General features: G+C 37.1%; 1 protein-coding gene across 1 annotated transcript in view; it reads left to right on the top strand.

Annotated features, from left to right (window-relative positions):
• Window positions 1-3832, top strand: part of THSD7A (thrombospondin type 1 domain containing 7A) — a 198610-nt gene extending 194778 nt beyond the window's left edge. The window contains exon 29 of the mRNA XM_066318148.1: window positions 365-3832. Within this exon, the coding sequence (XP_066174245.1) occupies window positions 365-449 (85 nt within the window). The 3' untranslated portion in view covers window positions 450-3832. The remainder of the gene's footprint in view (window positions 1-364) is intronic.
• Window positions 3833-14737: the final 10905 nt, after the last annotated feature.

Raw genomic sequence — 14737 nt, 5'->3', positions numbered from 1 at the left:
AATATTTGAGTCACATAATTTAAAAGAACCTGATTGCAGCTTTGATACCTGACCAAATATTGCTTGGCAGGCTCTGAATTCTTCTGAAAACTGAGTGATGTTGCAAGAGTACCTGCCAAGAGCTTCATCAAGTCACATCAGCACCATAGCAGCTTGTTTCTGAACAACTGAGCTTTGAATTAGATAGTGCTTTGGGTTGATAAAGAGATAATTAGTGATTCCAGTGAAGATTTTAAGCTTACAGCTTTTATGAACAAACAACTTGAATGCATTATCAACATGCTCATCTTTCATTTAAGACTGACATACATTTTTCTATGTTATTGGTTGCTTGTTCTATTTACAAGTTATCTTATTGTTTCAGCAAAAAGCCAAAGAAGCCCCAAAGAAGGCAGAACAACCGACTGAAACCTTTAACCTTGGCTTATGATGGAGACGCAGACATGTAAAATACAACTTTTCATGATGACAAATGGAGTCTAAACTATAGGGATGAAATCAGAAGGTGTCCAAAGCCACAGGGATTTTCTATGGAGTGGATTAAATGTTTTGAATTTTTCTTTTTTATAACTGCACCATAGATAAAGAAGGATGGATTTCACAATGCCTACGGATATTCAAGGTATTATTGCTTTACTTTAGACCATCAGCACTGAGAAATCAGGCAGAATCACAATAGACACTGCAGTTGGAGATCTGTGGTGTTTCCTCAGTCTTAGAACTGAGCAGCACTTCTGCCTCCAGAATACTGTAGCTGACATAGTATTAACACTTGGAAGCCCCTGCATCATTAACCAAGTATAATCAGTACGCATGACAAGTTTGTACCAAGCTGTCTATGACTCTTTATATTCAAACATAACATATATACTCAGTAGAACCATATGTATTATTCTGTCAGATTATATATGTGATGAAGAGCATTTTAGTGCTTAGTACAATATTAACTTTTAACTGGGATTAACCTACTGAGCAAGTTCAACAGTTTGCCAGTTGATGATAACTTGTGTTAACCTGCATCTAAGAGGGCAAAATTCTGTCCTGTTACCACTCCAAATTATAAAGGCCTCACATGTACATCCAGAAAGGAGGCAATATCAGATTCACTGTTTTCTAGTGGTTGGTGTCTGGAAAAAAATACCTGCTGTATATGTTACAATACGTTTCTACTTTCTCTAACTTAAACTGTTGCCTGCATCTCTTTTGCTACATGCAAGGCAAATTTTTGCACTATATTAGTGCAGCATGATATGCACTTAACTAGTATTGCCATAGAAACTGCCTCTTTTCAGAAAAAAATAATGATGTATCTTGTGCAAGGAGTGTCAAGTAGACAGGTCTTGAATCCTGAAGAGAGTAGTGTTCAGTTTGGACTGTGACGGGATGGAATCAGCTGCGATGTTCGCTGTACACACACCGTTCCTCATCACAGCAGCCATTTGTACTCAACACCATGGCAGTAATACAAGTGTCTAGTTTCTTGCCCCATCTACCTATACTGGTATAGATTGTCCTGCTGGTTTCTAATTGTACCTTGAAGGCTGTTTATGACTAGATTTTTTATATTTGTTAACTTTGTTAGAAAAAAAGAAAAGAAAAAGAAAAGTGGTTGCCCTGTAATCCTGAGTGACATACTTCTTGTCTAAAAAGGTGTTCTGATTGTTCAACTAAATAAAATGGTTTTACTTTTCTTTCCTTCTGTAAATGAGAGCTTTTTCACAATTACTGGCAGTGCAATACTCAGAGATGTTTTGTCTTTTCTAATTACGATAATTCAATAGACTCTTTTAATTATTCAGTTAAACTCCTGAGTGTACTGGCAAGTAAACAATAAGATCAATAGTTCTGCCATTTTAATACTCATGACTTTTTAAAAAACTCTGGCAGTATGAAAACTCACTGTTAACCTCTTCCATGCTTATGGCTTTTTAGTGTTAGGCTTCCAACATGAGGCTTACTGACTTGCCACTCATGTGACATGGCTGTTACGGACGTGATCCGTGACCTGAGAAGAGTAATTCTCCTCAAATGGCTTCTGTGTGCAGCCTGAACATACGAGTGACTGTGCCACTACTAAGCAATACAAAACTTTATCAGGCAACCTCTCAAAAATAATTGTTACATGAAGTTCAATATTAGGTTCTCAGGTCTTTTTTATAACCTAAACCACTTCTGCCTACTCATCACTCTATTTACTCAAGAAGCACCAGTTTTTGCACACTAGTGCAATTAGCTTTGCAAACTTAGGCCCAGATCCACTGATATCAATGACAAGACTCTCATGGACATCAATGGGTACCATCAGTTCTTAACAATACACACCTTTTTTCTATGTAGAATAATTTTGGAAACCAATGAGCATTTTGTGGATATTCAAGAGAGATTATGGTCCTACTTTAACTTAGATGCCATATTATTATCAGTGTGGTGTTACTGCATTAAGAAAGTTACCTTCATCCCACTGCGTAGGTATTCCCCAAATGGGAATGATGAGCAGGGGAACAATGCTAACAATCTTAGGTGCAGATTTAAGTTCTCTTTTTAGAACTTGATCCAGCTACAGCTGATGAAGTTTCGTGGCCCCCTGCCACAGCAGTGGTTCATTCACATATGTGTTTCAGGACTGGAGTATTCAGTCTTACATCACCTTGTAAAGATCCATTGCAAAAATATAAATCTTGATAATTTTAATTTTCGGCATTCTTGAGTAGAAAACAAGAAAAACCTGGTTGGTTCCTCCTTTGTAAGAATACAAAATAAACCATGGAAAAATTATAAAGTATTAAAGAACAACAACTGCACGTGGAGACAGATTTTAATAATGATTTCTGTTCTTTTAAAAGTCTGATTCTGTGTTGTTGAATAGTTTTGGACCAGGCAGGCATTGAGGGAACAGGGTTTCTTTCATTGGCAATGAGTCATCTTTATTTATGACACTGGCTGGTCATAGCAGGAGCCATTGCCTCGTTCCTGCCTTGAAGAATTTTAAGTCCTAAATCTAAGCATTTAATAACTTGAAGTTAAAGGTATGACATCTCCTTTTTCTTACCATATTAAATGGATAAACAAAGAGATAGGAGGGTTTTTAAAGTATGTTTGGCCTTTGCAATCCATGCAAGTATTTTAGTATGTGTTGCATTTTATACCTGATCAGTGAATATCTGGTGCACATCTGCATCATACTAGTGCTGCATTTAAAATCTAGAGCGCGTTTTTATTATTATTTTTTTCTATGAACAAAGTGCATGGAAATTTGAAGCCAGAATGGCTTCCCTCATTATCAAGAAAAAAATACTAGGCAGTAAGGAGGGCTGAAATTTTATGTAAATCTAAATGTTGCAAAGGTGATTAAGCCCTCTAGCATGGAAACAGAAATAAATAATATGTGAATTATCAGTATAGAATGAAAAGCAATTTGCTTTAAAAATCAGAGTGCTTCTACAAATCCAGTGCCTAAAGCAGCCACTACTGTAGATTATTAGTTTGTGAAAGTAATTTTTCCAGTGATCAAATAAACCATTCAGAAAATAGCAAAGTAGATATTTTCCTGTTGATGTGGTGGTTTATATTTTCCTTTTTAAAACTGTAGTTTCTAGCTTACTGTGTCTGCTTTGAGTCCTGGAGCAGCTCCTTTTTGAAGCTTTGATGCAACTGCACAAGCCTCTTTATATTTGGTATAAAGCATCAATTTTGAAACCCCCTTCCTCCTGCCAAAATGTAATAAAGTTCTTTTTCCAATCTTACAATTTGAAGAGACCAATTTAAAAACTCTATGTGTAAATCACTGTAAAATATACCTTGAATTAAATGGAAATCTGTCTTTTTACCTTTATGTAAATTCTTAAGAGTTTATTTTGCCTAACTTAATTTACTTGAATATTTATTTTGTAGAATGAGGAGGCAGCTGTCTGAGGAATGTTTACCTTTTTTTTTCTTTTTTTGGTTAATGTTAATTTGTAAATTGTGTAATGCATTTTTATTTTTTAAATTATGTATATTTCTTTTTTAATGCACAAAATGTTTACTTACAACTACTACTGCAAATTTGTGTATATTGTCACTAAGCTTTATTCAGTTAATACAGATGATGTGAAAATGTAACAAGTCTTACATTTTCATCTGGGTTATTTTTACATAACTGATGTATTGCTGACAATAAATATAAACACAAAATAATTTAATGTCTTTTTTTTAATTAATGTAGTATACTATGCTGGGACAGATTGATAATAAAAGCCAGATTCCAAAAATATGATCTCCTTTTAAATAGTATCTTCTTTTTTCTGAAAGGTATTAAAAAATATAGTGTTGTTAAAAATTAGTCTTTCTATTTAAAAAGAAAAATACTTTCTGATGCTATGGTAACAATCAAGTCTGTTGCTACAGTCCTAATTGACTTGGAAATTTACAAAACATATTTAGTTGATTGATAAATAGCCAATAAGTGAAATAAAAAAAAATATAACATTTTTTTCCTTGCCATTTTTATATCAGAAAAAACAACCCTTCTGTAGAGAATAAGGGGTCAATCAAGGTCTCACCAAAAGACATTCCCTTCAAATAAAGCTGAATCTAACTGTTCCAAGACAAAACGAAAAAGAAGAAATTTTGCACTTTTTCACAGTTGCTTGTGTTCCATCTCTGTGCTGTCCAAAACTCAATTTTTTTCATGTCCAGCTCTGCTGTGTAGTTTACACACTGTATCATGGGGGGTTTGTCCTGTTTCAGTAGCTATTATCTCCCCAGTTACCTTTCCAAGCTAACTCCTAAAAGATTTAAACACAAGTTTGAGAGCACACCACTCTGACTTTCGAGGCCTTTCAGGATTTTCACAAGTAATTCCACCTACATTTTCACCCGCTGGAATTTAGAGTAAAACCACAGAAGCGTTGGTCTTGAATTCCCACCTTCAACCTAATAGAGGAATTGTTAGATCATTTAAATGTGCTTAATTCAATACAGGCAAAATTTTGTAGCTAGTTTAAAAACATCAGAGATAAGAAAATTTAAATTCTTATTTAAATTTAGAGAATTAGCTGTGGTATAATAATGAAGATGGTAGAGTCTTCATATTCAGTAAAGAAAATGTGGTAGGACTTTGGCAACTGTTTGCAAGACTTTTAGATTAATGGGAAGGGGTAGTCTTTATTTTGAAAAGAATCCCAAAACATTACAGGAGAATATGATTTTCTAGTACAAGTGTGGTGAAAGGACATGAAGTGAGAGGTAAATCAGGAGACTTAGATCAACTTTGTAAATGTTTCAGTCATCTAGTAACGTAAAAACCTACAATATTGGAGAATCTAGAAGATCTAGAAAACTATCCTGCTAAACAGTAGTGACCTTGAGCAGCCATTCAGGATCTGCTTGCCATCACTATTAGTTTAGCTGCAGAAAATGTTATCTCTAAATCTTCTGATTGTTTTTTTGATACAGGAAAGCTGGCTGTCTATCCAAAAGCAGGTAATGACCAGGCAGGTGAACAAACATTTGCATTTTTTGGAGTGTGGGGTGAGGATGGGTTGGGTGTGTATGTGTGTGTCTCAGGCTCTGCTTGCCCATTCATTTATGTTTTGGCAGAGGCTGAGGGTGTGTAATTTTTCTTACCTTCATTTGGGCAGTGTCCCTGACTGTGGAGGGCATTTCCCATGGTGACATTCTGGTGAAGCATCACTACATGCTTTGGTAAATGGGCATCTTTTCTAAGTCCTGCTTAAACAGAGGAGGTGGAAGGCTTACTCCAAGGCTCACCTTAAATGGCATTGGGCATCTGCTACTCCTCTTCCTGCTGTCAGGCAGCTCTGCTCTGGGACAGGACTGAGCCTCATGAGAGCACAGCAGTGTCAGGGTGGCAGGCTGTCAGCACCAGCCTGTGGCTGTATCCACACCTGGCTGTGCTGGACATTGACCCTTCCAGCCTGAAGAATAAACCGCTTCTGGTGCTGATATTCTGACCTGCCTTGGCAAGTTGATGCTGTTGGATACTGCCTAATCTTGCTTGTCCTGATTTGGTTAGGTAACAGCTCTGCTGAAAAGGGGGTGTGTGGACAGCATGCTGACCACAGCTCAGCTGCAAACTGTGGCTCTGAGGGAGGCAGCTGCACACAGGACAAGAGCTCCAAGGAGGTCATTAGTGCCCCAAATCCCCCCAGCCTTCTTAAGGCACTGCTAGGAGCCTCAGGACTGATTTGGACCTGCTTTAGGCAAGGGAAAAGTCCTTTGATTTCTCATTATGGTGAAGGTAAAACTTAGCCACAGAATTATAATCCATGATCCTAGCCCTTGCTGTTTTCCTTTTTCAAACAAATATTATTTCAAAATGTTCAATCACTGAACCTATTTAATTATCATTATGGGCTGATGTATCTAAAAATCTTTCTCTTCTCAGAGTAAATAAGATTTGGTACTTGTCTATTTATAGATGAGTGGTAAAGGCTCCCATATGTGTTTTAGTATTTTGTGCATTTTATTCAAGACCTAGCCCTTAAATTTATTAGAATTCCATTCTGAAATTGAAATTATAAAATGAATGAGGTTTTCTTTTCTTTTTAAAAATACCCTTCAGAGTGTCATATAATTCTTTAAAATGGCAGAAAATTGTTTTGTTTAGCTTACAAATAAAAAAAAGTTTCATCACAATTTCAGTGTTGCATTTCAAAACAAACAAATATTTTTTTCCTTCTCTGAATAATTTTAATTAGATAGAAAACCCTCTTTCTTACCTATACATGTCGAAATGTGACTTAATTCTCAGCTTCTTAACTTTTCCCAGTGCTGCTCCTTAAGATATCTGTATAGAAATAACAATACAATTTGAGCCCATGACCAGAATTTAGCTAACAGTTCTGTGGCTGGACATTCAATTTGTTGGTGGTCCAGTGCTGACAGAATATTTTTGATGTGCTGCCTAATGAAGTCCTACAAAAACCTCTCCCGAGCTGAACCCAAACTAATTTACACAACTTGTGTCATGTAAAAACTATGACATTTTCATATATGACATATTGTGTCTTGCTTTCACACTCAAACTCAATTCCCTTAGCAGCTTTCTTCCTGTGCCCCCATTGTGTCTTGGTGCTTGACACAAATGCCAATTTCAGCCTTATCTGGAACTTTTCTGATTTGCTCTGAGTGTTATCATAGCCTTAATTTTCTTTTGATGTGTCTTCTCACTTTTAAGATTGCAGTGAGACAACAATAGTTGCCAGTTGACAACTTACAAGTACATGAAGACACGCTGTCAAAAGTAAAAATATGCATATGGATAATGTGAATTTTGAGGCTGAAGTATTTTCTTCTACTCTTCCTGTTACTAAAGGTGCACCTATTTATTTAGAAACCTTGAAGATACCTAATTCTACATATTTTAATCATGCCATTTTATTGTTGTTACTTTACATTTTTCTCTACTGTTCCCTTTTTATACTCATGTTGTGTAAACTTTAATTGTAAAATCATAGTAAGGGCTCTCTTCCCAGTGTGTACAGTCATAGAAGGGAGAGGTCTCTCTTTGAAATCCTGATTGTGATGTGACAATAAACAATCATTGACATAACCTCAAATTCTCAGTATCTGTTATTTTTCCAAGAATTCTGGGATGAAACCTTGGTGTACTACTTCGGAAATATTCTCAGGCTATAATGTCCCTAAAGAATGAATCACCACAGGAATCAATCAAAATCCCTGTTCCATGAGCAGTTCCATGGCAGGAGGTTACTCACATTTCTTGTTTGGGAGTGTTATTTTGAACACATATGGATGTTCTGATTTTAGTTTATCTGTAAGCTATACCAACCACCTAAAGTCATGTGTAGTACAGATGGTCTTGAGGTATGTTTAAAATAGTTTCTAAGAGGTGTCTAGCATCTTCCATATGTTAACAGGGCTGTGTTCAGGTAGATTTGCAAGGTCAGGAGTGACATCTTCATACATGTATCTTTCAATTTTGGGTCTCATTTTCAGTTTTGATATTCCACAAAATGAAGGTGTTGTGATTTAATTTGATTTGTACTGAAATAATAGAGATTAAAACAGCCCATGTACTCAGGACTGAGGAAAATTACTTCTCAACCACAAGTCTGCTCCTTTTCAGCCAGAGGGCTGAACCCACTTAACCTCCAATTTGATTATTAGTCCCCAAAACATAAACTGTTTCTAATAAAGGCCCTGTGACCTACTAGCAAAGAACCAATTGCCCATACAGAGTCTGACTCCCAAGATAATCTGAAAAACTGGTAGGAAATGAAGTTCCACTGATTCAGTCTTACCTGTTTTTAACAAAATTATGTTGGTGTCTTCCTCACTGCTTTGTTCTTCAGTCCTCAGAATGAAGAGCTCTGTAGCTCCATGTGGTGAGAGGAAATTGGTGACACCAGGATTCACTCAGCCGAGGAAAGAAAAAAATAATTAGCTGGCAGTTTTGTGACTGCCTGAAGTTGAATTTAATGAACTGCAGCAAAAGCTTTCTGCAACATTAGAACAGCAGCTGGAGCTAAATGCTACATTTCTGTCTTAAATGGCCTTCACTTACTAGTTGATGAGCAAAACATTAGTAGCAGTCATTTGTTGAGTTTTACAGAAATATAAAAGGAAGTTTTGCAGCACAAGTGAGAAGTTCAATCTCAAACTGACTCTCCAATCCTATTGCAGAATTGCATTGCTGAAGAAGCCAGGGCAGAAGTCTAATGGCCTCGAGACTGTAAACGGGCTCCTTCAGATGGGCAAAACAATATTTACATTAAAAATTGCCATACTCCATCTCTCTATCAGCATTCACTTTGAAATGAGGTGGTGCTGCAGGTGACAAGACTTTCATCTGCCACCCTTAGATCAATGAAATGGCAGTACAGGATGTTTCTCCAGAATACTTCATGGATCTCATCAAAATGCCATGCCATATTAAAAATTGTCTTTATGTTTAACAAATTCTTATGAGCTATGAAGCTGTCTGCTATTATTGAAGGATTTATATACCAGTAATAACACTACAGAGATTATAAGAAAATAATAAAAGTGATAATAACATTTATTATTACACGATTTACATTGCTTAAAGCTTTTTATGTTCTATTTAAGCAGTTATCAATTAGCATGCAAAACATCCTGGGTAGTCTCTGCTCAACTGTATTGAATTATGTGTACAACAAGAAATCACATATGCAACAGGATTGGGAGGGTTGTTGGTTTGCTGGGGTTTTTTTGTTTATTTGTTTTTGGTTTTTTGAGTAGGACAATTAATTGTAGTTTTCTGTAGGACAAAAAATTGTCCTACATTTTTTTGAATTGTAGGACAATTTTAAAAAAGTACACTGAATTGCTTTTAAAGAGGGAAAAATATTATTTTAAAGGATTCTCCAAATCACTGTATTCAAATTGTTTTTCAAAAAAGCTTCCCAGCTCTATAATTTACCATATAATTCTTAAAGACAAGGAAGTTCATTGTGATCTCATTTTCTCTGTGGAGAGTTTGCACAATCAATTGCTTGTGCATGTCTTCAAATTCTCAGGGCCTTGTTTGTTTGTTTGTGGGGGGGGTTTATTGGTTTTTTTTATTGGGGGCAATTGGTTGGTGTGTTGTTTGGCTGGTTTGGATTTTTTGTTTGTTTGTGGAGTTTTTTTGTTTGGTTTAATTTTGAGGCTTTCTTGTTTTGCAGGGGGTTTTTTTGTTTTTTGTTTTGTTTTGGTTTTTGGGTTTTTGTTTTTGTTTTTTTTTTGTTTTGTTTTTTGTTTTGTTTTGTTTTGTTTTTTGGGGGGGGAGGGAGTGTTTTGGGTGTGGGAGGGAGCAGAATCTTTCCCTTTCTTTTTCTCAGCATTGTACATATTTGACTGTCAGACACATGTAGCTACCTCCAGGGGTTTTTATTTTGTCATGTTCTGGAAGTCTTAAGTCTTTTAACCCAGGTGAACTAGTTGCTAAGAGCATCAACAGAGGAGAACAAGTTGGAGTAGCAGGAAGTGTACCCCATGTCTACATTTAATTTATCTTTGTACAGTAGAACCATAGTTTTATAAAGATAACAGTAAGAAGCAGTTGTTCAGTGCAGAATAGTGTTTAAGATTCTAACATGATGATTGCGGACCTGGAGCTGGACAGAACTGGTTTTAGAGTTAACAAAGTAGTGTCTAACATAGATAAAAGACACCACATGTAGTAAATTTGGTGCAATGTGGAACAACAGACCAATGCAGTCAGAGCAAAGGTGTAAAAAGGTTTTGGCAGACACATAAAAGTGGCCCCAAATTGATCCTAGAGTGAGGATTACCACAAAAATTATATTCCTCAGGCTCCAGAGGCTGGCAGTTCACTAACACCCCACCACTGCCACCAGTATGAAACCCAACCAGTCTCAGCACCCAGAGGAGCAGTGGAGACATCAGCCTACACTGGGAGGTAGGCACTAGAGGTGTATGTAAAAACATTTTAACTGCATTAACCTTCTTTTTTAAACACTTAGGTCTGGACTAGTAATGGTTAGAGGGCTTCACTTTCACTTATGCTAATAATTTTTTAGCTTTACTTAAATAAGCAAGCAAGATTTTGAGTGCAACTCTGTAGCAACAGAGAGAATTCTGGGGCAGATGGATGAAAAAAAGGATAGATGACTTTTTGAGTTATATGAATAGAGATACACTAATCTTCTCTTGGTACATCAAGTTTTGAAAAGGAAAGATAAAACCCTAAAAGCTAGATACACTCTGGCTTCCAATCATTAGAAAAAAATGTGTAGAAATGAAAGAAAAGGTTGTCATTACCTTGGAGGCATTTCTTGCTATTTTTAATGAAGAAATTCAAGCTAGTTTTGTAGGATAGTTTGATTTAGAACAAAAGAAAAATCCTAGAGTTACTAAAACTGCACTATATGCAAAGCTATGTGATTAAAGAAAATAAACAAAAATAATTTTTATACAAAATATATAAGTATTTATGAGCATGAATAAGACTTTTATCTGAATCATAATGGCAGAAGTTGTGTCACTGGGGTGACTGATTGCACTAATTTTGTCCACCTAATATACCAATGAGCTAGAAAACTGTTCAATGTGGGCAGACATCTGGTTAATGCTAAAAGAAATAACTGACCGAGCAGACATGGTAAAGAAGCCTGTGGGCCAGTTATGGAAAGTATTAAAATTATGAGCAATTGGAACAAAAAAGTGCCTGAAGTGAACTAAAGTGTAGCTAGAATTAACTGCAAAACGCTACAAGATAGCAGTAGAGGAACAAAGAAAAGCAAGGGAAAATATGTCAAAAAGCAACAAGCCACAGAAAAATTCGATATGATCAAAGACATAACAAAGCATGTGCTGTGAGGCTTCCTCAAGAGCAGAGTAAAATAATTTCAGAATATCTTACATTTGTGATAGTTAATAGACAAATAGTGCCTTTAACTACAGCTCAGCAAATGACTGGTGAAGACAGGGGCAGAATAAGCAAAGAATTGCTCAGCAGTAGTACCACATCTTATAAAACAACTTACTAGCAAAAGATCTTAATGAGTGGAAAATTTGAAATTAATCTTTTAAGATTAATAAAAATGAAAAGTTTTCACAGCACCCTCCTGGGCTTTTGTTTTTGTTTTTGTTTTGCACTTACACTCTTAAGCCAAGTATTATTTGTGTCAGGACACCCTAACCCAGCAGTTGTCCACCAGCCACTTTATCTGGCAGATTTGGTGGCTTTAACTTTTACCATAGGGACCAATTTGATTTTGAACTTGTGTCATCTCTTAGTATCTACTGCCCTTCTGGTTCCAGGGTGGTAGGTTAGAAACAGATCTGGGATGTGGTCTACAGCAGATCCATTGCCATGAATCATAAAGGACAAGAAGCAGGGGTGCTGGTCAGTCTTCATTTTCTCAGAGTGTGACTGTTCCCTGAGCAGCAAGGATCACAGCAAACAGAGAAGCACCCGAAACATGCCTGCCAACCCCACAGGGCTGAAGCGTAAGGAAAAAAGATTCTTATGAAAGGAGAATTTGAAGGAATGCAAATGTCATAATGAGGGGAAATATGAACAGTCTCAAATTCCAGCACATTCAGATATTCAGTGTTCCTTCAGAATAAAGCAAGAAAAACATGTAACCCAAGTGCACATAGGCAAAAACATGCTTTGATATATGGTCTGATATATGACCTTGAAGAGCGTCGAATTTCAGCTCCAATATTCATGATTCTTACAATTGAAGCACACCCTCTTCAGGCAGTAGAGAAAAGAAAGCAGTAGAAGTCTCATCTGGCAAAGTATTCAAAACAAACTGCCTACAGCCATGGAACATCAGCAGAGACAAACAATCCTGCTGGCCAGGGAGGGCACCCAGCTCCCTTCCATTAGGGAAGCCAGGTGTTCTAGGGTGACACCTTTGCAAACCTTGGCATTATGACAAGTTGTTATACCTGCTTATAATTTCATTGATCTTTATGCAATCTAATATTGTTTTAAAGTATCAGCTAAAATTGGAAACCATATATTGACTTTCTAATTAAAAAGAAACCTGACAGTCCTTTGGTAGAAAGCCTTACCTTTTGTCCTGGTTTGGAATAAATTAGGGAAGAACCTCCAAAAGGAGTCCCCTAAACCAAACCTCCACCACCCCTTCCTCCCCCAGCCCTGGGTTCGGGAAGGAAAATACCTTGGAGGAAAAGTGGAAAAACCGGTTTATTGACAAAAAAAGAACACTCCCCAACACCGAATAGTGGGAAAACGGGTTACTGTGATGATGAGGAGGGTGCTGACGCGTCTCTGGCAGGCCCGGGACTTCTCCAACTTTTCAGGTCAGGTCAGGTCCAGAGCCGGTTCAAACTTTGGGGGGTGGGGGGGAAAGAAGGAAGGAGGGGAAAAAAAACAAACAGAAGCAGCGGAGGGGGAAAAACGGCGGCAGGGGCAGCTGGAGAGCAGAGCGAAGCAAAGCGAAGTGAAGCAAAGAAGGTAAAGGCAACAGAGATAGCAAAAGTAAGAGCCGAAACAGGAAAGAAAGAAAAAAACCAAAAAACTGCAGGCACCCGCCCAAGAGGGAGGGATTCAGCTGTGAGACATAATGTATCCAAGATATGGGATGGATATATGGGATAGGAGGCAGGTCAACCCAGAACACCTTTTCAGATGTAGGCCCTTACCTTCATCTACAAGTGTGATGCAAATTTTCTGCAGACTTTGGTGAGGTAGTTTCACCTGGATGTTTTCTTTAGCAAAACTAATACCTATTTCATAATCTATAAATAGAAAACAGAGTCAGGTTTCTGATTCCTCTCCATAAAAAATCACTATATTGCTGCAAGATGAAACAGCTTGACTACCAGGTTTGGTTTCACCCCTGTACCACCTATAACCAGAGCCTGCATAACTTCCCAAAACTCTCTCTTAACACTTGGGATTCTCATGCACTGGACTCGCAGGCCAAGTACCTCGAGTTAAAATTCTGTCTGTAGCCATGAAACAGGTCCAATCAGTTTTGATTCCCAAAAGTTCGTCTATGGTTTAATGAGGACAGGGCCAAGGCACAAGGCTTGGACACCAAGTTCTGTATATGTGTACAGTGATATGAAGCACAGCTGTGTGAGCCTATGAAGAATAAACCACAGTAGTGGAACAATTTATAAGCGATCATGTTGTTAAGAGATGGTAAAAAATTTAGGGAAAAGCAGCAAAGCTTATTTGCATAGCAGAGGGGCAGAGCAGCAATTCAGCTCTTCTAGAAACATGTAATAGCAAATGATTCAAAGGATAAAAAAAGTCAGCTTCACTGAACTAGGTATAAAAGAACCCACTGGTCAGCCTGACTCACTAAAGTAGATGAGACATTTAGTTAAATATATAAACTTTACAAAACTTCCAAGCTCTAAACTCCTTAATTATTGCAATTTCTTCTGTTTCGTACATAAAAGCTGTAAAAAAATAATGTTTGGGTACATGGCAAAACAACAGAAATTATGAAAGCAATATCAGGTGGTGACCTTAAATGACTCAGGAGATCAATTAATAGACATGTGAAATGAAACAGTACAAAATAAACTTTTCCACAGTACCTGCTTTGATCTTACAGCTTGCACTAGAAAGAGCAGTTCCAGTGAGTTCTGGGCTATGCAGAGCAAGTGCTGCAACAGCATCATGAGCTTGTGCAGCAACAGCAAGAACAGCCAGCCAGACAGAGAGAGCTCCCACATTTGCATGTTTTTCTTGTCCAGTACAAGTGGACAGGAATCTGATCCTTTTTTCAGCATTTTCAATTTAGCTAATAGACTGTTCAAGAAACAATAAAAAACAGAAAGAAATGAGAGTATTCACAGGACATGGGCAAACTAGTGTGAAAACCCACAAGCATCTCCTCCCAGAGGCAGTACCAGAAAATTTCAGATTCATTACAACACAGAATCCATCAAGAATACTGTGGTATCTTGCCAACAGTTTCATTTGAAGGCAATAAATGAAGTATTTATTTCATTTACAAGGGGCAAAATAGAAAGATATCAAGGTCATAGAGGATCTGCTATGTCTGATTTCATATCATCAATTGCAATTCTTCAAAGATTTAAAATTTTAAAAATAAATGAAACATGCTCCTTGGAATGTATGTACAGTAACATAACACAGTAAATATCTTTTTTTCCGCTCACTTTTACAGAAAATGTACAGAAAATGTGCATTTTGCTATGTTGTGTGTGAACATTATGCTACATTATGCTACATTGTGCTGTGTGTGAACAACACACATTCACACACCACCTTGTAAGTGAAGTGACC

This window comes from Sylvia atricapilla, chromosome 1, assembly GCF_009819655.1.
Source record: "Sylvia atricapilla isolate bSylAtr1 chromosome 1, bSylAtr1.pri, whole genome shotgun sequence".
Classification (NCBI taxonomy): Eukaryota; Metazoa; Chordata; class Aves; order Passeriformes; family Sylviidae; genus Sylvia; species Sylvia atricapilla.
The sequence above is the reverse complement of the archived record's forward strand: the minus strand, read 5'-3'. Positions and strand labels throughout refer to the sequence as shown.